At 39.3% G+C, this 20,866-nt stretch overlaps 1 protein-coding gene across 1 annotated transcript; it reads right to left on the bottom strand.

Annotated features, from left to right (window-relative positions):
- Window positions 1-2,149: 2,149 nt before the first annotated feature.
- On the bottom strand, window positions 2,150-20,044 carry LOC111577318 (multidrug and toxin extrusion protein 1-like). Its single transcript, XM_023283536.3, has 16 exons — window positions 19,775-20,044; window positions 18,139-18,240; window positions 17,986-18,054; window positions 17,650-17,798; window positions 14,208-14,250; window positions 12,022-12,066; window positions 11,820-11,917; window positions 10,454-10,551; window positions 9,883-10,064; window positions 9,681-9,789; window positions 7,295-7,370; window positions 6,375-6,444; window positions 4,608-4,740; window positions 4,420-4,514; window positions 4,279-4,342; window positions 2,150-4,197 (listed from the first exon to the last, which is right to left on the bottom strand). The coding sequence occupies exons 1-16, from the start codon at window positions 19,946-19,948 to the stop codon at window positions 3,950-3,952; spliced, it is 1,755 nt and encodes a 584-aa protein (XP_023139304.2). The 5' UTR covers window positions 19,949-20,044; the 3' UTR covers window positions 2,150-3,949.
- Between the last annotated feature and the right edge of the window lie 822 nt (window positions 20,045-20,866).

Below are 20,866 nucleotides of genomic sequence, written 5' to 3'. Positions count from 1 at the left end.
GAAAAGTTTCCTGCTCTGAAGTGACAGAAACTTGCTGTCACCCTGAATGACTAAAATGCTGCTGCGTGTTCATAGATTAAGTTTTTACATCCTGATTTAAACCACATATATGTCTCAGTCTGTGGATTTCTTCATATAGGATTTTTTTTCCATTTCATGGAAAATAAAAACTGTCTGCATGCACTCTATTTGGCAGTTACACAAAGATCCATACAGACACATAAATTAAAGGACAATAAAAAGTACATTTATACGTCCTTCCTTGAAACAAAAAAATATGACAACAGTGAAACCTCATGGTCACCCTCACTGGCAGACACTGAACATCTGTTCTGTTCAGCAATGCCATTAATTATTTTATCTACATCAACAGACATATTTTCAGTCATATGCAATATAAAACTACACTATATTTCCAAAGGTATTGGGACATCTGCTTTTACATGCACATGAACATTAATGACATCCCATTCTTAATCTGTAGGTTTTAATATGGAGTTGGTCCACCCTTTGCAGCTATAGCAGCCTCAACTCTTCTGGGAAGGCTGTCCACAAGGTTCAACAGTGTGTTTATGGGAATTTTTGACCATTCTTCCAGAAGCACATTTGTGAGGTCACACACTGATGTTGGACCAGAAGGCCTGGCTCTCAGTCTCCGCTCTAATTCATCCCAAAGGTGTTCTATCGGGTTGAGGTCAGGACTCTGTGCGGCCCAGTCAGGTGTGTCCACACCAAACTTGCTCATCCATATTTTTATCAACCTTGCTTTGTGCACTGGTGCACAGTCATGTTGGAAGAGGAAGGGCCTTTCCCCAAAGTGTTCCCACAAAGTCAAGAGCATGAAATTGTCCAAAATGTCTTGATATGCTGAAGCACTAAGAGTTCCTTTCACTGGAACTAAAAGGCCAACTCCTGAAAAACAACCCCACAATATAATCTCCCTCTACCAAACTTTACACTTGGCACAATGCAGTCAGGCAAGTACTATTCTCCTGGCAACCACCAAACCCAGACTTGTCCATTGGATTGCCAGACAGAGAAGTGTAATTTGTCACTCCAGAGAACATATCTTCAGTGCTCTAGAGTCCAGTGGCAACTGCTTTACACCACTGCATCCAACGCTTTGCATTGCACTTGAAGATGCAAGGCTTGGAAGCAGCTGCTCAGCCATGGAAACCCATTCCATGAAGCTCTTTATGCACTATAGTTAATAGAGCTAATCTGAAGGCCAGACAAAGTTTGGAAGTCTGTAGCTACTGACTGCAGAAAGTTGTCGATGTCTGCACATTGTGTGCCTCGGCATCTGCTGGCCCTGCTCTGTGATTTTACGTGGCCTACCACTTCTTGGCTGAGTTGCTGTTGTTCCCAATTGCTTGACCGTGGAATATTTACTATTGAGGAAATTTCACAAATGGACTTATTGCACAGGTGGCAACCTATCACAGTTCCACGCTGGAATTCACTGAGCTCCTGAGAGCGACCTATTCTTTCACAAATGTCTGTAGAAGCAGTCTGCATGCTTAGGTGCTTGATTTTATACACCTGTGGCCAAGTGATTGGAACACCTGAGTTTAATTATTTGGAGGGGTGTCCCAATACTTTTGTCGATATATTGTATCTCTCAGTTGTCTGATGGGTGGATTTGGTTTGGAAAATCAAAAGGAAGCTCAAAAAAGTCCTATATATAAACAATTAAGTCTGAAAAGAAATGTAGGATTTCTGTTGACATTAATTCCTCACGACATAAGACCATCAGATGATTTTCAAAAGCAGAAAACTGAAAGAAAACTAAAGGTGAGACTTTCAAAAGAGGCAAAAATATACTTTTTCACAGCTTGCAGTAAACCCAGAAAGCTGTCTGAAAGTATTTAACAGATCAACAAGTGCAGTCAGTATCATATCTGCATAGTAAGTCCAAAGGTGACAAAACCTCAGTGATATGTGATTTACAGAGACTGTAACAGAGATGGACGGAGGTTTGAGATCCAAAACAAATAGAATGAACGGAGAGTGGTGGACTCACCAAACAAACAGTTTAACAGTAGCACATGTACACCTGCTTATTCAGGCATTTATCTGATACAGAAAACCTTGCAGAAAAAATAAAATATTTGAAAGAGACAAGAAACAAGCATGGTGACTAAATATATTAATTCTTTACGAGTTTATTTATATGCTTATTTGGTATTTCTGAATTACACCTTGATTCACGTCTTTTGTATTTGGCAGTCAATTCATTTTTGTGACAAATATTAATGAAAGTGTATGAAATAACAAGTGCTGGATACTGGGTGCACACTGAAAACTAAATATGCACAAAAACAATATTCTTAAACAAAAATGAATCTGAAATAAACAACAAGTTACCCTAACAGTGGAGTTCTTGTGTTTTGGTCTGGCAACAGCAACCCTCTGGGTGACAAAATAAGGATTTTATCATTTAATCTTAGACACAGTGTTCTGCAGTGTGATGGGATGTGACTATATGCATCTTGCAGCTAAAAGTATTCTCACATTTATATTCAGTTGGTCAGAAGGTACAGAATGTAAACATTTAAAAAACGTTATTCTAAAATCCATACATCTTGCAATTAACTGTTCACTAAGTTCAGAATCCACTGTTCAATCATATGTTAATAACTGAAGCGCTGTTAAGCTTTTGGAACAACAGAAAATCCCAAAATGGTTTGCATATGCAACCTACAAGTCCAAAATCAGATGTCCTCAAAGTTCAGATGGGGATGTTGGAGTTTTTCCAAAATGAAAAAGAAGAGAAGATCCTGCTCAGAGCTGTTTCAGTTTCGCTATTTGAGCAAATTAAAGGCACAGTATCAAGGCACACATTAAACAATTGGAAAAGCTGTAAGATCATTTGGATGACCCTGATGACAGACTTGGCACTTTGGCTTCATATAATCAATCTTCTGCGAAAAACCTTGGAGTGATCCTCCACTGCTTCTTCACAGATCAACTCAATGGGCAAAACTTGCCTTTTAAAATGAAGATAAAAGTTATTTATGCCCTACTAACCAAGTGGTTAAACTACTGTAAGTCTTTGCATGTGGCCACGAAGCAGACATGTGCAGCTGCTACAAAATCCAGCTTCTTTTACCAGGAAAAACATGTAACAGCAGTATTAGCCTCCCTCCACTGGCTTTCTGTCTGTTGAGGACTGATTTGAGGATTTTGTTGTTTGTGTTAAAGGTTATAAATGGGTTGGCGCAACCATGTTTAGCAAACTTTTTACATCATCATACCCCAGTTTGAGCACTAAGCTCGACCAACCAGATGCTCCTGGATTTTCTTTGATCCAGGCATGGAAGTAAAGGCTGTGGAGTCTTCATAGTGGTTGCTCCTAATCTCTGGAAGTTTACCTTTTTAAATAAGAACTTATTAGACATTAGAAACCTTTAAGTCCCTGTCAAAGGGCCACATCTTATCTTTGGCATTCAATTACAAGTACAGTAATTTTTTTTTACAACAATTTTAGCTGCACGTGGCCATCCGCGGAAGGACTCTTGCAGACTTGATATGGATATGGGATATGACGAAATTTACAACATGGGAACTCTTACCTACATGGAATGTATAATACTGGCCTTACAAATGTGACTTACTCAGGAGGTTGGGGTTTAAAGGTGAACTTATGCATCAATGCTGACTTTAGGCTTAATTTTCACTACTGCAGCTTTAAAGCCCTTGGTGAACATGTGGCTCTCTTTGGCTCATTATCTGGTTTGATTCAGCTGTCTGGGTCTGCACAGTTATACTGTATATGTCAGGGTTGTTGGCAACATTTTGCACAACGTTGCAGACTGTTGACGCTCAGTTGGATCTTCTTTTTGCTTCTTTCACGAGAGAAGATGAGCCACAATTAACAAAAGTATACAATCGAAGGTAACTTTGTGCCATCAGACCCGACAGCCGTCAGTCTGCCTGCTTTATGTCATCAAAGGTGTCGCTTGAGCAGCTCGGTGACGAATTCGTTGATGACAACTCCAGCAGCAAGTATGATAGCCATGACCAGCAAAGTGAAGCCACGTCGTAGAACCAGTTGCGTCACTGACAGAACATCTCCCACTATGATGGTGGATTTAGTCCTGTCTGGAGTATCCACCTCCTGGTTTGTGTGCTCCTCCTCAGCCCTCTCACAACCAGATGGAGAGTTACTGACCTGGGTCTGGTTGTGATTAGAGTCTAGAGGTTTGAAAGAGAAGCTTTAGTATCAATGAGATACTGTAACGCAAGATGTGTTTCAGTTGGTGTTTCATAGCCCACCTTTATTTTCCATCCCGATCATTTCTTTCTCTTCTTGAATGTGGACTCCTGCTCGCACAAGAGCCTGATCAGAGACACAAGGATAACTATTAATGGCATGTTTTGGTTGTATAAAGAGTACGAAGCGATGCAGGTACGCACCTCGTCAGCAGCCTTCTTCCAATCAAGTCTGTACAAATATACGATGAAGAACGTTGACTGCACGAAAACAGAAACTGTAAGTCCAGTCCACATTCCTGTCGCAGAGGGAAGAGGAGACGTTCACTGGCTTTCCTCAAAAAGCAGGTGAGGCTGCTTTGTAGTTCAAGCACATGATAGTCAGTCCTTACCTACAACCCCCATCTTGGCTGCAAACATCAGGGACACACCGATGGGGAGGCCAATGATGTAGTATCCCACCAGATTACACATAGCACCAATCGTCTGTTTTCCTGCTCCTCTGAGAACACCTCCAGTCACTCCCTGCCAAAAATAAACGCAGATTTGGTCAAATCATATCTTATACAGACTTGAAAAAAAGTTTACAGACACTGTACAATATGACATTCTTGAGTTCTCAATGACTCTGTTACATCTCAATTGTCTATGACAGAATCATTGAAACACATTCATCTTTGTCCCGAAAACAGGAATACATGTTGGTTCTTTCATATATCTTCTGGGAATATGACAAAATCTGCTCAGTCAAAAATGTACATACAGTTCGGCCAGTATTTGGTTAAATGTCCTTTGGCCATTTTCACCTTAACTAGGCACTTTTGGTAGCTGTCAACAAGCTCTTGGTTGTATCTTTGACCATTCCTCTTGAAGGAATTGGTGCAATAAAATTTGTTGGCTTTCTGACACAAATTTGGTGATAGATTCTTGATGGGGTTTAAAGTCAGGACGTTGGGGGACAAGTCTAAAACCTTAATTCTACCTTGATTTAACCATTTCTTTACCAATTTTGATGTGCGTTTGGGTCATTGTCTTGTTGAACCACCTAACCGCATCCAAGACACAAGCTTCTAGCCAATGATATATTCCTGGAGAATGTGAAGGTAATCCTCCTTCTTCATTATTCCATTTACTTTAAGTAAACCATCATTTCCACTGGCAGCAAAACAACCTCAGAGCATAATACTGCCACCACCATGCTTGACAGGGTTAAAGGTCTCATCTTCTCTCCTCAAAGCATATTTATGGGCATTGTGGCCAAGTAGTTAAACTTTCATTTCATTTGATCACAGAATTTTCCCCTAGAAGGCCTATTCTTTGTCCATGTGATGAGCAACAAACTTCAGTCAATCCTTGAGATGCTGCTTCTCGAGGAAGAACTTTTCTTCATGGCAGCCTCTCAGCTCACGTCGATGTATAGCACTGTGGACACTGACACCAGTGTTCCAGCAACTTCTAATTTGTTGTAGACCTGCTTTGTGGTGATTCTTGTTGAATTTTGACCATCCTCACCAACTGTCTCTCAGCAGCAGGTGATAGTTTGTACTTTCCTTTTGATCAAGGCAGTGACACAACTGTACCATACACTCTACACTTACAAATTGTTTGTACAGATGATTTTGGGATCTGTAGCTGCTATGAAATGGCTCCAAGTGACTTTCCAGACTTGTTCAAGTTGACGATTTGCTCTTTCAGATCTATGCTGAACTTCTCAAACTTTCCATCTGTAGTGTTTGTAGTCTAGTAAGTGTATCAAGCGGGCCCTATTTGAATTTGCTCAGAGTAGTCACAAGCTGTAGTCAATCATTATCACTCACGAGAAGTTATTAGTAGGCCATACCATTAAGAAAATATGATTAACACAACCTTCTACATCACCAAAATGGATATTTCAAGCTGCTGTATGTATATTTTTGACTCAGCATATTTTGTCACATTTACAGAAGACCTACAATAAATCTATGAACCAAAATGCATTATTGTTTTTTGTAATAAAGACGCATTTGTTTCCATGATTTCGTCATTAGGGAAATTAGATATAGGAGTAATTGGAAACTCAAGACTACCGTAACATATGTGGTTTGTACAAGAGTATGTTGCATCTGTATGTGTCACTGTTAGTTTGAAATTCTGAAAACTGAATAATGATTGTCACTTACCGCAGTGGCATCACCAAGATGTGTGAAAGCAAATACAGTCATGACATCAGAAACCCTCTGCAAAATCTCTCTAAAAAAAGACATATGGAGATTCAGTCCATCCAATCGCCATCTTTAAATCCCCCCAACAGTGTGATGTACTGCCACTTTTTGAAAGTCTTTTGACAAACAAAAACCCCCAAAAACTAAAACAAAATTAACCATTTATCAAAGCTCGAAAGTGCACAAATAGAAAAAAAACATTAGATGCTCAATTTACCAACAGTCCTCGAAGTAAATTAAAAGAAAAAAAAATCTAAGGTTAAAAAAAAATCTAAATTTAAATCATGATATTTCACCAAAATAACTATATTTGGCGAGTCGCATTGAAAGATGTTTCAAAACTGAACTATTTGCTGTAACCACACTCTGCAAAAAAAAAAAAAATTCTGTGCTCCTTCACACAAATGTAGTAATTACCTTTTGTTGTTTCTACTTTAATGATTTATGACATTCTAATTGTGTCATGTTGCAAAAAATGAGTTTGGCATGGAAAGAGTTTTCTGAGTTCTCCCTCCTTCTAGTCATTGTTTCCATAGAGGTGCAGGACTTTACACTGCAGAGAAGAACTGAACCTACAGTGAGTAAAAATGTGACAGGAGCAGAAAATGCCCAGAAGTTACTTGGAGTATAGAGGTTTAATTAGGCGCAGTTAAGTGAAACTGGGCAACAGATACCCTGAACTCTAGGAATGAATAGCTGCATTTTATTTGGCATCATATATCAGGAGTTTAGTGTCTGTGAGGCGGCATGAAGGCGATGACCTGAGTTAATGTTTAACAACCTGGACAACAACAAGGAACAACCGGCTGTGGTACATCGATTGCAACCAAAGAAACACAAAACAAGTGAATTATTCTCTCACCATTAGATTTACTTACGGCTCTGAGGTGAAAATATATCCGATGACCTCTTTACTGAGGCCGAGACCAGCTCCAACGAAACATGCAATTATGACTGCAACAAGAAAGGCAGAAGATTTTATTTAAAAAATAACAAAAATGTAGTTTCAAACTGATTCTGTGTGAAAATCAAAGGAGAAAAGTGACGAGAAGAGAGAGTCCAATTGTTTACAGATGTGGTTCTTACACCAAATCCGAGTATGTCATAACATCATCAAGAATACATTTATAGTAAACTGCAACTGCATTCCATTTCATTTTAATTGATGCCAGTTGTCTGAAGAATACAATAAATTCACAGAAATCATAATCACAACTATATGAATACAATCTTAATGTTCTGACAACCCTGCAGACTACTTCTCAGCACAGAGCTGCCACCTGTTGGTTAAATTTACGCCATTTACTCTGGTGATAAAGAGCAAAAAATAGAAGCACTTTAAGATTGTCTGAGTCAATGTGACCCAGATTGTTCCAAGTTTTCAATAAATGCAAAATTTCACTTTATTATTACTGCATTTATGGATTCCTGTTATGCATTTCTCATGTATTATCGTGCATTTTTGCGGACTCCATTCTGGTCATGGAACGGTAGATCAGCTCTTTACGCTTGCGGAGCTGCTGAGGGGGTCATGGGAGTTTGACCTGCCAGTGCACATGTGTTTTGTGGATCTGGAGAAGGCCTACGACCGTGTCCTCTGAGGGGCTCTGAGGAGGGTACTGTGGGAGTACGGGGCATCAGGCTCGCTGATACGAGCCATTCAATCCCTGTACAACCAAAGTGAGAGCTGTGACTGCATACTCGGCACAAAGTCGACCACCACATTTCCAGTGGGTGTTGGACTCCTCCAAGTCTGTCCCTTGTCTCTGATCCTGTTCGTGGTGTTCATGGACAGGAACTCAAGGCGCAGCCGGGGTGAGGAGGGTGTCTGGTTTGGGGACCTCAAGATTGCATCTCTGCTTTTTGCAGATGTCGTGGTTCTGTTGGCTTCCTCAGGCCGTGACCTTCAGCAGCACTGGAGCGGTTTGCAGCTGAATGTGAAGCGGTGGGGATGTGGATCAGCACCTCTAAGTCCGAGGCCATGGTTCTCTGCCAGAAACCAGTGGATTGCTTCCTCCAGGTCGGTGGAGAGTTGCTTCCCCAAGCGAAGGAGTTCAAGTATCTTGGGATCTTGTTCACGAGTGATGGGAAAATGGAGCACGAGATGGACAGAAGGATCGGTGCAGCGTCAGCAGTAATGCGGGCGTTCTATCGAACTGTCGTGGTGAAGAGGGAGCTGAGCCGCAAGGCGAAGCTCTAAATTTACCATCCATCTACATCCATCACCTATGTTCATGAGCTCTGGGTAGTGACCGAAAGAACAAGATCACGGATACAAGCAGCTGAAACGAGCTTCCTCTGCAGGGTGGCTGGGCTCAGCCTTAGAGATAGGGGGAGAAGCTCAGACATCCGGAGGAAGCTCGGAGTAGAGCCGCTGATCCTTCATGTCAAAAAGAGCCAGCTGAGGTGGTTTGGCCATCTGATTCGGATGCCTCCGGGGAGACTTCCTTTGGAGGTTTTACGAACACGTCCACATGGGAGGAGACCCCGGGGTAGACCCAGAACTCACTGGGGGGATTATATATATCGTCTGGCCTGGGGACACCTGGGGATTCCCCAGGAAGAGCTGGAAAGCATTGCTGGGGGGAGGGATGTCTGGAATGACCTGCTTCGTCTGCTGCCTCTGTGACCCAGCACCGGATAAGCAGAAGACAATGGATAGATGGATGGATGGATGGATAGACAGATGGATGGATGGATGGATGGATGGATATCATGCATTTTTTTGTCTTCAAACATGCAAGTGCAAAGATGTTTGTTTTAGTGTGTTTTGTGACTTCAGAGTCAAATGTACAATCAGGTCCACAAATATGTGGACATTGACATCATTTTCAAAATTAAAGAAGAAATTCAAATTTTGGTCTTTCTTTTTTTTGATTTCAGTCCCTATACTCTCTATATACACTGTAATATAACTTTGTTCTACTGCACAGAATACATTTTTGAAGTTCACTCTCTTACTATTCATGGTTAAGCTGTTCCCTCAAAAAAACACCCAAAGCCTGCTGAGAGTTCAAAGGGTTAATCTTAACAAGGCTGCTCATGTCACTTACATAGTTGTACAACAGCAGCATGGATAGTAGTTGCTTAATATCAGAGTAACATCTGTTGCTGTAGCTAACAGCGGCTTACTCTGGTGTCTTTTACACAATTATGTTCGATATAAAATCAAGCAGTTATGAGGCGCCAAAAAAATCAGCAGGTGGTTCATTACTTTCTGTTCATGTAACCTAGGAAACGTGTGCTGTGTGTGTTGGTTCTTACATGTAGTGATGATGGGCACTTTACACGACAGCCTGGCCTGTTCGATGTTTCCTGCACCAAGAGCATTTCCAACCCGCACGCTGGCAGCAGCTGAGAATCCCATTGGACTCTGGGTGGAGAAAAATGTTATGCAACTCCCAAAGGTGCAGTAAATCTACACACACATGCAGATAATCTACAGCTGAAGGCAGGAAACCGTTACCATGTAAGCGATGACTGTCAGCTGGTATATGACTGACTGGGCTCCCAGCTCCGCCTCACTGATCACACCGGCCAGGAACCCTCCGATTTCAAACAGCCACCACTCCGCACAGAGCATGAGCATGCTGGGGATGGCCAGCTTAACGAAGGGTCCCCACTCCTGCAGACAGTCCATCGACCAGCCTGAGGGTCACAATACGACAGCTATAGTCAGTTTTTTAAAATCATCTTTTCCTTTCATGTTTAGAGACACAGATGCTGATGTGTTTGACAAATCAGTCAGCTATTACAGGCGTTTTTTAGCAGTCTCAAAATTGGATGAAAGTTCACTTGAAACGCCTGCAGTCTCAAAAGCGCTGCTGCGTCACCACTTTAACCTCTCCTCCACACTGCAGTACACAGTTATAGAGTCGAACTAATTTTGTCAAACATTACACACCGGTATGTTTATAATCAGCAACCACTGGTGCATAAGCTGATGGAATTATTGGACAGAAGAAGATATTTAAAGCAAACGATGAAGTTGAAGTTGAAGTTTTAACTGTTAGAGATGAGAAAGTGACAGAACTGACCTCCCCACGTGGCTTTGTGTAGCCCCCTGACGCAGATGTAAACAAATAAGAACACAGCCAGCACATACTGGGAGATGGCGTTAGCTGCTGCAGATCCACTGGGAGATAAAAACAGAAGATTTCAGAGCAAAGAAGGAATTAAGAAAAAAACACCTCAAGTCAGCTGTTATCAGACTACATCTTAATATATACTTTCACGTTCAGATTCATTTCTATTCTTATATTTACACAACCTCCATCCTCCTGTAATTGATGTTGTTGCCATTTGCTGTTAAACTGGACTGGACAGTTCAGCTTCATAAGATGAACACAGGTAAAATTAGAAACTAAAATTATGATCTAAGCCATCATATAACATTTATTGCATGTTTGAACTAAACAGAGCTTTTTAATTTACTCTGTATGCCGTGTACATCACATTTAATACACCAGATGGCTGCACTACAAAGTTCAACAGAGCCTGACTTTTTTGTGTTAGCTGGTTCAACAAAACCTAAAATCCCAGTCAGAGATAATAAGTGTTATGACAGTTTACGCCATTAACTTTCATTGTTAACCAGTTTTCTTCACCATGCTTCCATAAAAGAACCATAAAAAGTGTAATTTGACTCTTGTTTTCACACAAAAATGGACCAATCATGTGCTGCCTACTAGTCACCAGAAACAGGTTCTTTTAATACTAAGATCAGGTGTTTAAAAGTGCTGTTACTGTAAAAGATACCAGAGAGCAATGAGAGATTAAAGCTCTTAAACTTCCTTCATACTACACACTGAGAAAGTGCATAACACTGTGACACTGTGCCATAATGAAGGAAATTATTTTTGTTTTTTGCCAAATCAAAGTGATATTAATCTTATGTGAAAAATACCAGCAGACTGATTCATTTTCTAATCTGTGTTCTTTTCGTGGGAAAACCAGCAGTATAAAACAAATTCTGCAGAAAACCAGGACCAAACATAAGACAATTATGTATTTTTTGCATCAACAATTAAATGTATACAGTTTGTGCTGCTGTAGCTGCACAGCTTTATTCAACAGAAAAACTAACATGGAGCTCAACAGGTTTGCAAAAGTAACGTGTTCTATCAGCTGATCACTCATAAAGAAACATCTGGAGAGAAATCGATGAAAGGACAACACTTTTTACAGCCGTTTTAAATTCCAAACTCTGAACAGAACCTCGGGTTAACTGTGCAGCGTCAGTTACCATGGTGACCTAGCAGGTTCATGACATTAAAAATTCTGAGTTTGGGCTCAACACACTTTGCTAACACATTAATCTCGCTTTAGAGTGCACGCCTCTTGGCCGAGGTTTATAGTAGAATAATAAATAATACAACATAATAACGATGCAGCTAAACTTACAGCACACCCATATCCAGACGATACAGGAGGACATAGTTGATCACTGCATTCAGGACATTTGCAATCGCTCCAGTTATAACCTGAGGCCATATAATTCCCTGTAAACCACAGCACAGCCGGGTGTCAGTGTTAAATTAATATATATAAAATAAATACATATTATTAACTTTCATTATATTTGCATTGTGTTGAGAAACTACACCTGATTTTGAAGATACCTCCCCTGCAGCTGGTACATGAAAGCAGCCTGAGGAGGGAAAACAGAAAATTGCACCAGAGTCACTTTGACTGAAGCAAAGAGAAGATTAGCTCGACTTCAGCACAGGGCAGCTTGGAGCTAAATGCTGAGAATCTCACAAAAACAATGCTAGCCTGTTGATGTTTAGCAGGTACAATGGTTGCCATGTTTACCGTCTGACTTCAATATTTCAGCATGCTAACATGTGCTGGTTTGCACTAAACATACACTACAGCTCAGCCGGCTGTTTTTTTGGTAGAATATTAAACTAAAGTTACTGTTATATGAATGTCTGAACCAACTCTGATTCTAAACAAGTTGTATTTGTGTTCCATTTCAAATCATCATGGACCTTCTGCTCGACCACCTCTGATTTACTGTATAAAATATGGTTTTTCTATGATATTTGCAAAATCTTAGCCTGATATATCAAATACCTTCTAAGATATTTAAGAAATTTCCCTTATTGATTCACTTTCAGCAGTTTTTTTTAAATGCAAATTCAAATTTGAGGCTATTTGAACAATGTCTCAGAAATAATAACAATAAAAGCCTGAAGTTTTCACTGTTATTTCTCATCATGTTCTTGATTCGGCACATGTAATATTAGACAAGTAGATCAAATAATCTCTGGGTAAGTTGAAATATGAAAAACAATGGAGCTGTAATGAAAAGTCCCACTTTTGAGGCACATTAACAAAAAAAATGATAATGCAGAAATCAATTTGTGATGTTTTCTGAAACATATGTATCTGCATGTTACAATAATACAAAACAAAACATATAGTGCACTTTATATTGTGAAAGACTTGGCCACAACAGTGAAAATATTTTACTTTTGTTTAACTTTATCAACTGTTTTTCAAAGTGTGTTTTTGTCATTTCAGTTTCAAGCTTTAATCTTTTAATAGTTGGTAGATACTGTCATCCAAACAAATTTCAATACATGAAAAAAAAAAAATTTAAAAAAGCTATTGTAGTTTTTGATGTATTAAAATAAAATTCCACAAATATCTTCATAAAAAAAAAATCCTATTTTATGCTCATCTGTCATCTGTGACAGCAACTTGACATTAAAGCCGAAATAGCCAGTGGATAGATTATGCTGTTTCAATCAACAAGACAGAATGAGCAGCAAACCTGGATGTATTTTACCAACTTTCTCTGCAAGGAGAGCAGATTTTTATCTGAGTCATGGACAGGTAAAGGGGAGAAAGTTATTAGTAAAAAACAACAAAACTGGTTAGATCACTGTAGATGAGACACTAAGTTGTAAATTAACTTGTTAATCAGCTGTGAAATTGGTACTGGTCAGGTTTGTGTCTTCCAGCTGTGGATTTTCTTTTTGCAGTGCAACAAGATGAAGTTAGTCATAAAAAGTGAGACCTGATTGGCCGGTAAATGAGGATGTTACGAGTGAGACTAGTCAATCAGCCAATCAGAGGCAGAGTAGCACCAATAATTTCTTTGCCATCCTACAGAGCAACATTTTGCATGGACGGGTTCAGAACCAACATTTGTCTGCTCAGCATAAGTCCAGGTCCCAGTTTTCAAATAATAGATGAGCTCGGTTTGGTTTTGAGTCATACATTTCCAGGTCTTTCAGGATTTTTTTTTTCAAGGAATTTTTGGACCTGTGATTTTAACCCCTTGACGCATGAATTTATTTAGAATTAAATTTTTTAAAAAAACATTTTTTTGTGTGTTTTTGCTTTCCAGCTGATGCTAAAATAAGTGGAGATTGTTAATGTATCTATTACACACAGAACAGATATATAATAATAATGACAGATATATAATAATTAGGTCCCACTCCAACCAGTCCTATGAGAAACCAGTGCTTGCAAAAGGTTCCGAGGTACGTGTTGAATCTGCACAAACCGGCATTGGGGGAATGGATGCGCTATCTCGGCTGCAGTCTGAATGAAAGTGGTATGTTGCGAATTTGCGACAATAGGCGTCAAGAGGTTAATAACAACCCAAACTACTGAATGTACTGGAAGAAGACTCAGTGAATCCATTAAAGTCAGTAGGTTGCATCCAGTGGAAACCATGAAAAATTGCACCAACTTAACAGAAATCCATTAAAATCTAAATCAACCCTATCATCTATGAGTGTTCCCTCAGAAACACCAGCGTCTCCAACTCACCGGCAGAGCTGGCATGAAGATCATCACATAGAGCTGGGAGAGCCTTCATGCAGAAAGACAAACACAACAAACATCCAACTATTAGACTGTGATGTAAGAATCTACATAACAGACATACAGGATGAGGTTATGAAACATTAGGTTAAATGTTTTGTTGAGTTTTGTTTAAAGAAACTTTTACGTAGAAGTCACGATCGATCATTCACAACCAAACTACTGGACGAACCTCTGGAAGGCACGAATCTGTACAGTGAAGTAGATCTAAACCAGAATCTGGCTAATAATTTCTTTCAAGTCAAAACTGTTGAAGAGGGAACTGCTCGTTCTTGCAGAAAACTGGATTTAACGTAGCTATAACTGACAATGTTTGCCGATAACTTATTTCCTGAGATGAACAAAAAAGTGAAGTGACACATAACGAGGGTAAAAGTTTTGATAATCCCTGTGCAGAAATTCAAAATGTTTTCTCCCACGTTATGTAACAGTCAGAACTGAAATTATAGGCTGCTGTGGGTGGTGCAGACAGTAAGAAGCAGCACGCTGACTGTTAACAACTGTAATAAATATTTCAAAAGAACACTGGATCAAATCAATACGTGTGTGAACTACCACTCAATTCTGCAGTTTCCAACAATTTCCCAGAGTACTTCAGCAACTTTAAGCTCAGTGGTTCATATTTCTGGGTTGTTTCTCACCACTCACATGGTCAAAAGCGCTAAAAACTCACACTGTTTGCTGCAACGTATAAAACCAGCCGACAGATAAAGCTAGCAGCTAGCTGGTTATCGCAGAGAAGCATTTCGCTGTGAAAAGATTTTTGCTCCCATTGAACAAAACATTTATTAGATGGATGAATCACAATGTCAAGTGAAAGCGAGTTTTGTGCTGAATCTCCTGGATGTGCAAATAGGCAATTGTTTGCTGAGGAGTTTGTTCTAGCTCCACTTAAAATGGAATTAGGGCCAGAAACTGCCTAAACATTTAGAATCTCTCAAACTTCAGATACATCTTGAACTACTCCTTTATGACATGCCGTCCCGCAGGACAACTGAACCAAACCTACGATTAAACTTGAGAAAGTTTTGTCAAAAACAAGCTCCTCTATAATTGGTAACACTGGTCTACAAGCAAAATGCTTCCTGGATAAGAGTAGTGAAATTTTACCAACTTTTGGTCACTTTTAAAGAAAAAATAAGTCAGAAGTGCCAATTAGCTATAGTTTTCAAGATACAGTATTAGGTCAAATTGTGAAATTTCTTGAAAATTAATGAGAAATCGAGTCCCATTTCAAATGGGAATATATTTGTCTGAGACATAATCGATTTAAAACAGTGATTCCAAACAAGAATACTATCATGTTGAATAGAAATTTGATTGAGCATCATGTATTTGACACATTACTTGCAGAAAACCTGTGTCTTGAAAGTTAAGGTAATGTATTAATGTAGAGATATTTCTTGATCAGTAGCACGAGTTGACCTGTGGATTACAATTCCCATGCAGCCGTTTTCATAACTGAAAAGTTGCCAGGACCTGATATTTCTATGGAACTCTTGTGTTTTTTAACTCTGGAAGCAGATATGCCTCGAAACTGTGTAAACAATGCAGATAATTTCTGTTATATTTGTGGTGAGGTAACCTTTGCATCACAAAAGCAGACTCTAACAGCAATGGTGAGAAAAGCATACCATCTTTATTTTGGATGCAAAATAGGTGACCAGGACAAAAGCTGAGCCCCACATTATTGCTGTAACACATGTGCATCAAATCTACGCCAGTGGCTCAACAAGAAAAGAAAATCTATGCCTTTTGCAGTTCCAATGATTTGACGTGAACCAACAGATCACACTACTGATTGTTATTTTTGTATGGTACCCCCAGTTGCAAGTGGTATTTCCAGAAAGAAAAAATGGACAGTGCAATATCCTAATATTCCATCAGCTCTTCGCCCTGTGCCTCATGGAGAAGAACTACCAGTTCCTGATGCACCAGAATTTTACTCCTTGGACACTGATGATGACCAAGATGATGATCAGGATGCAGCTAGTCCTGAGCCATCAACATCAGCTGATCCAGACTTCAGGCTGTCACATTCCTCTCCTGAACCACACCTTATATCTCAGAGTGAACTGAATGACCTAGTGAGGGATTTGGAACTGCCTAAGAGTAAAGCAGAGCTCTTGGGCTCCAGGCTGCCACAATGGAATCTCCTGGAGAGTGATGTCAGGATCTCTAGCTTTCGTGATCACCAAAAAGGTCTGGTTGAGTTTTTTCTGATGGAAGGTGATCTGGTTTACTGCAGCGATATCAATGGCTTGATGACAGCGCTTAGCATCACTCATGATCCAGATGAATGGAGACTGTTTATCGATTCATCCAAAACAAGGCTTAAAGCAGTTTTACTCCACAATGGAAATGTTTTGCCATCCATTCCAGTTGGTCATGCCGTTCATATGAAGGAAACATATGAAAATATGAAACAGCTCTTAAGGTGTATAAAGTATGAGCAACATCAGTGGCAGATTTGCGGTGATTTGAAAGTGGTTGCACTCGTACTTGGGCTACAGGGTGGATATACAAAGTACTGCTGTTTTCTATGTGAACGTGACAGCCGAGCCAGGGAATCTCACTATGTTAGGAAAGACTGGCCGCTACGACAGTCCTTGGAGCCAGGAAAGAAAAATGTCCAACACTCACCCCTTGTTGATCCCCAGCATTTGTGCAATAAAACTTTAACATTAAGTATCTTGAAAAGAGTAGCCAACTAAGACTTTTAATGTTTGTTTTTCACTTAATTGTATCAAATTACATAAGATTTAGCAAGTTTTATCTCTGAAGCAGAGACTTCCCAAAATTTTGTAGACCAGTGTAATTTGAGAATTCTGCACTGCTCAGTTCAACTATGAAGCCATAAGTGATTCAGCTGTGATCAGCAGTCATGTGGCAAAAATTCAGAGATTTCTTGATTAAACTGGACACGGTGTTTAGAATGAGCCTCAAGTATGGGAACAAATCAAAAATGTAAGCAGCAAAATATCTATAGTGTGTAGAGCCCCTGAGTATTTTTCCAGTATTAGTAACACCTGTAGGAACTTAAGAAAAATACTGTACATGTTTATCCCGTATATTTTCCAATTTTTTTCTAAAAATCTAAAAATTGACTCTTCTTTTTTTCCTTTTTCATGATTCATGCCATTATAACTGGGTTTTATTGCACATACGATAGCTTTAAGTTCTCTCTACTTCTATTCATGGTTGTGCTGTTGCAATAGAGGTGCAGGACTTTATACTGCAGTGAAAATGAGCCCATAGTGAGTAAAAATGTGACATGAGCAAAAACACCAAGTGTTCAGAGGATTAACATGCACAAATGACCAGAGGATTCAAGTTCAGGTTGAGCAGTCACTGAATGAGATGCTGCAGGAGGATTAACGGGGCTGACCTGGAGACCTCTGGACTCTGCCTGACAGCCAGTAGAAGAGGTTCGGTGTTGATGAGGACGGCCCAGCAGGGGAAACAGGCCAGCAGCAGAATCAGAATCCCCCTCTGGAGAATCACACCGACACGCTTCAGGTTACCGCTCCCATATGTCTGCGGGAAACAGCAGAGTCCACATCACACCGACAACACAGGGCACGACTGATCCAAGAAAACTAACTCGATACTAAAGCTCACTGCTGAGCCATTTAGAAGGAAACTGCAGGACAACATGGGAACCCAGCAGTCGTGGTTGGTTGGATAAATAAAGCGAAAGAACAGCCTGTGGTCAGGACTCTACCTGAGATATGAGCGTATCACACGTTAACGACAGACCGGTGCCAATGGAAATACCGGTGACGTTCACCACCTGCAAGCGAGAAAACACATGAGATTTACAGGAAAATATTCTCAGTAACAGCTACATAATACCAGCACTGACGAGTCTCCTCACCGCTATCGATAAGGAAACTGCGGCTAGTTCGGTTTTCCCCAGATGACCACAGAACACCATGCTGACGAAACTCAGCATGAAGACCATCAGCTGGGAAATGACCTGAGAACAAAAACATTATGGACAGAATCACACAAAAACATGGAAAGAAAAATAAATCTTGATGTGAGGCATCACAATTGTAAGCAAAGATTCAACAGCCTTTTAAATATATCCAATAATTGAGGAAACCTGTGTTGTTGTGGTTTCTAGCATCTCGATTGATGATTTGACGTCTATTTGAAATAAACAGTAGAAGCAAAACCAGGAATCAGCTGATTATTTGATTAAATTTTCCAGGTTATCAGGGTTATATTTATAAAAACAGATTCCCAAGGAAATAAAGGAATTTCCAAAAGTGTGATTTTAGCATTGATGCAAAATCAATACTGAAGGAAAAATGTTGAAAATTTCTCATTTAACTGAACAAGTAAAACCTAAATTTTGTCTGCTACCTTGAATTTAAAAAATTAAGAAATGCTTCTTTATTATATTACAGATGAAACTGCTAAATTCATGTTTAATACTGTAAAAATATTTCTAAAGTTAGATGACAATAAACTGAAAAATAAGTGTGAGTTCTGTTGAATGACAGATATCCTATATAATTACAGAAGTTTTCATAACAAAAATATTGAGCAAATGTGTTTTCATCACTGGATGAAATATACTAAAAGAATCAGTATAATGTCAAAATACAGTTTTGAAATTTCACTGTTTTACATTGTTTTTAAATATCTTTATGAGACTGTTGTTTTCTGGTGTTTTACAGCTTTTTGTTTTTGTTTACATTACATATCATCAGTAAATTTACATTTTTTGAATGTAAAAAGTAAAAAAAAATAGACATGATCTCATGTACAATTAAGGTTAGAAAATGAATTTTAGTTCTGGAAAATTACAGTTTTTTTTTAACAACTCAGGCATTTTCTGTTATTTTACAGTAACCAGGTTGTTGTTTGTTTGTTTGCTTGTTTTAACCAGTGTATAATATCTATCTATCTATCTATCTATCTATCTATCTATCTATCTATCTATCTATCTATCTATCTATCTATCTATCTATCTTAATTTTATGAAATGTGACAATACTGTACAATACGTTTTGGTGCCAAAACTGCTGGAATATTACAATTTTGTGTTTTATTTATATATTTATTTTTTGTTCTTCAGGTTTAATACGTGGAGTGAATTTCTGCCAATTTGATTACAGCAAATTTGCATGCAGCACCTTATAAACTTAAATGATAAGAGCCTTACTGTATTATCACGAGACCCCCATGTTAAAGAGGGGCTCCGAGTAAAAAAAAACAACAAAAAAAAAACTAATGATTTCAGTTTACCTTGTAGTGAAACATGACACACATTCTGCAATAAATGAGTGCTTTCTATTGATATCAATGAACAGAGGGGGAGGATTAGTGATGCCAAATGGATGAGAGCTTTTGTTACAGGTTTAATTTACGCCTGATAAAGAAACAGAAATAAAATATCTGCAGACACACATATAATAGACTGATACAGTAACTGAGTTCAATCACCGTCCAGACACATGAGAACTTGTCCGTTTACGCAGATAAATTACGCATCATCTCACCACTGGTCCCGCTAGTTGGAGAAGTTGCAGCAGCTCGTTGCGGTACAGCTGCGGGATGCAGCCGCAGATCCTCCTCGGACAGCAGCCACAAGCTCCACCGGAGTCCCCAACACACGATCCAGCCGCTTTTAGATCCTCTTTGGCTCCATCTGTGGTTTTCCCAGAAGCGTCCATGTCTGAGCGAACAGCGTCTCAGCCAGACTGAATCCTGCGGCGGTGAGGAGCAGATGGAGGTTGCAGGACTCGGAGTCTGGGTTTAATCCAGCAGAGGAGGGAAACACACGTGTTTATAGACTGAGGAGGGTCCAACTCCCACAGCAGCATGTGCTCAGCCTGGTGATGCGTTCAGGTGCACACCGTGGGGGTCAGGTTACTGGCACTGGTCCAGTAAACAAACTGTCCTGCAGAGCTGTAAATACTGAGGAACAATATGTGGCCTTTGTTTGACACCAGTATACTGCCTAGTACAGAGTACTTATAAATACATAAATACATAAGTAAATGTAGGAATACAGAACATTTTAAATGCACGAATAAATGTAGAAATGCATATATAAACATATGCATCAATAAATAAATACAAAATCAGTCTAAGTAAAAGTTGTAATGTAAAAATTATTACAGGAAAATCATGTCATTTCCCATGAGGTTTGTATTTATTGAGTTACTTCTTCTGCTACAGAGCATTAAATGTTAGCTTGTTCAGTAGATTAAAACAGTTCAAAGCTAAACATTCTGGCTGAATTTCATCTGTACATTTGCTAAAATGCCCTTTTCTTTTAGCAATTTTATACGTCATTATTAAATGCACTGTTTACCTATCCTCTAAATCTGAATCTGATCTGGTTTTTGTTTCTGTTAAACATTTTAATGAGCTATATAAGGCATTTTAAATTGCCCGTGTGTCTGAAATATGCTACACAAGTAAACGTGCCTTATTTTGCAACTGTAGTGTGAACATACTTGTCAAATACCGACAATATGAAATGCACATGACAGTTATTTTGTGTATTTTTGTATTCAGATATCTGCAAGTATAACAGTGGAAACATGTGGAGCTTCTAAATAATATGAAACTATCTGAGTAATGAG

Source organism: Amphiprion ocellaris, chromosome 4 (genome assembly GCF_022539595.1).
Source record: "Amphiprion ocellaris isolate individual 3 ecotype Okinawa chromosome 4, ASM2253959v1, whole genome shotgun sequence".
NCBI classification, from domain to species: Eukaryota; Metazoa; Chordata; class Actinopteri; family Pomacentridae; genus Amphiprion; species Amphiprion ocellaris.
This window is presented reverse-complemented; position numbering and strand designations above follow the sequence as displayed.